Raw genomic sequence first — 1,743 nt, 5'->3', positions numbered from 1 at the left:
AACCTTCTTCCTTTCCTCTGTTTTGGTTTTCTCTATCTTCCCTGTATAATACTTTTGTTCCAAAGGCGGTGTTAATATTTATGTCACCACATTATTATGTTATATGAATTTGCTATGTAATTTTACGTTATACAAATCACGGGATATAAATAGTACGTATTAAAAGTTCGCCATATGTGTTCCAGATCCTCTACCGTTTTGGCTTGAGTCCTTTTTTTTCTGATGAAAATTTGGCTTGAGTCCTTGACCTCGCGCCGGCCGCCGGCGGCAGGGCCCACGGCCCAGTCCTAGCGGTAACTCTGACACACATGGTTCTCGCTCGCCGGCCTCCTCCTACTGCTAGGCAGGCACCTGGTAGTACTGCTACCCCGATCTCGAACAACGGCCGCACAAGCGGTTCAAGCTTCTTGTTCTCGAGCCTCGAGGTAAGCTCACTCACCGTCTTCTCTGCTCCGATCTCTCCTCGCCCGACTTTTCCTTTTCCAAAATCTCGTCCTCTTCCTCCTCCCGGTCGAGGCGAGCAGCCGACGCCTCTCCTCTCACCGCCTGTTTCGTAGGAGGAGGAAGCAGCTGGCGAAGGCGATGGCCGACCTCAACGCCGGCCCCCAGTTCGCGCTCTGCGTGGCGCTGGGCATCTCCAACATCCTGAAGCCGCTGCTCGACTTCCTGGACGACGGGGCCAACAAGCCGCTCAGCCCCGTCCTCGAGTTCGCCGTCGCCGTGCTCATCCCCACCCTCCCGCTCGCGTACCTCATGGGCATCCTCCTCCTGCAGCTCCAGGTGGCCCCGGCGGCGCCGGCCGTACCGCCGGCTCCCGGGGCGGCAAGGAGGCTCTCTTGCTTCGCCTGCACCCTGGTGTCGGCCGTGCTTGCTCTGCTCGCCGTGGCCCTCATCGCCTTCTGGTTCCTCACCGGCGGCTCGCCGCCGTGACCGTGAGATCCTCCTTCCAGAAGGATATATATCGTTCTGGATTTGGCGATTTGCTGTGCTGCCCTGACCATTTCTCCGCTCTGCTCTGCTGCTCAGTACATCCTGACTGATTCCTGACCAGAATCTAACTAACAAGCTCACGCCGGAGTCTTCGATGTGCCGCTGCAAGTGGACCCGCCGCACGGGCCTTCCCCGGTTCCCGTCGGCGAGACCGAGACCGGCACAACTTGCAGTCAAACGGAACAACGGAGGTGGCGTGCCATGTGCCAAGATTACAAGACCGTGCTGTCCTGCAGTCCTGCCTGCCTGGCCAGATGAAGAAATCGAAGACTCCGGCGTGAGCTTGCTAGTACAGTGTCTTCAGTGAGGGACCGGTTGAAAAGTAGATGAGCAGAATAGGGTTACTAATTGTAGCTTTGCTGTGAGGTTATGAGGCACTACTCCTGCTAGATGCTTGATCGTCGTCGATCGCCGCTGCTCATTGGCAGTCCAGTACCTGTGTATTAGTCGCCATGCACAAAATGTCACCATTCCACTCATCAAATTAAATCAGTTTCTTCTTCTTTTGGCTAAATGCCTTGTTTGCGCTTGGGTTTGTAGACTGCTGCAGCTGTATGTACATAGGTTGTCGGGTCTATTCGTTTGAACTTATCAGCCGGCTTATCAACTATAATCTACAGTATTTTTCTCTCACAACAAATTAGTCAAGGCCGGCTTATCAGTCGGCTTTAATACCAGCCGAACATGCTGGTGTACATATATTGAGACCAATTTTCTGTAATCATAAGCAAATACTGGTTCTGTATGATTCAC

General features: G+C 53.6%; 1 protein-coding gene across 1 annotated transcript; it reads left to right on the top strand.

The window, feature by feature from the left end:
- Window positions 1-269: 269 nt before the first annotated feature.
- Window positions 270-1,493, top strand: LOC136529260 (uncharacterized). Its single transcript, XM_066522348.1, has 2 exons — window positions 270-425; window positions 558-1,493. Exon 2 carries the CDS (start codon window positions 583-585, stop codon window positions 928-930), a length of 348 nt encoding a protein of 115 aa, XP_066378445.1. The 5' UTR covers window positions 270-425; window positions 558-582; the 3' UTR covers window positions 931-1,493.
- Window positions 1,494-1,743: the final 250 nt, after the last annotated feature.

This window comes from Miscanthus floridulus, chromosome 19 (assembly GCF_019320115.1).
Source record: "Miscanthus floridulus cultivar M001 chromosome 19, ASM1932011v1, whole genome shotgun sequence".
Lineage (NCBI taxonomy): Eukaryota > Viridiplantae > Streptophyta > Magnoliopsida > Poales > Poaceae > Miscanthus > Miscanthus floridulus.
The sequence above is the reverse complement of the archived record's forward strand: the minus strand, read 5'-3'. Positions and strand labels throughout refer to the sequence as shown.

Excerpts from the sequence above, each read along its gene's own strand:
- LOC136529260 (XM_066522348.1), top strand. The coding sequence starts at position 583 with ATGGCCGACCTCAACGCCGGCCCCCAGTTCGCGCTCTGCGTGGCGCTG.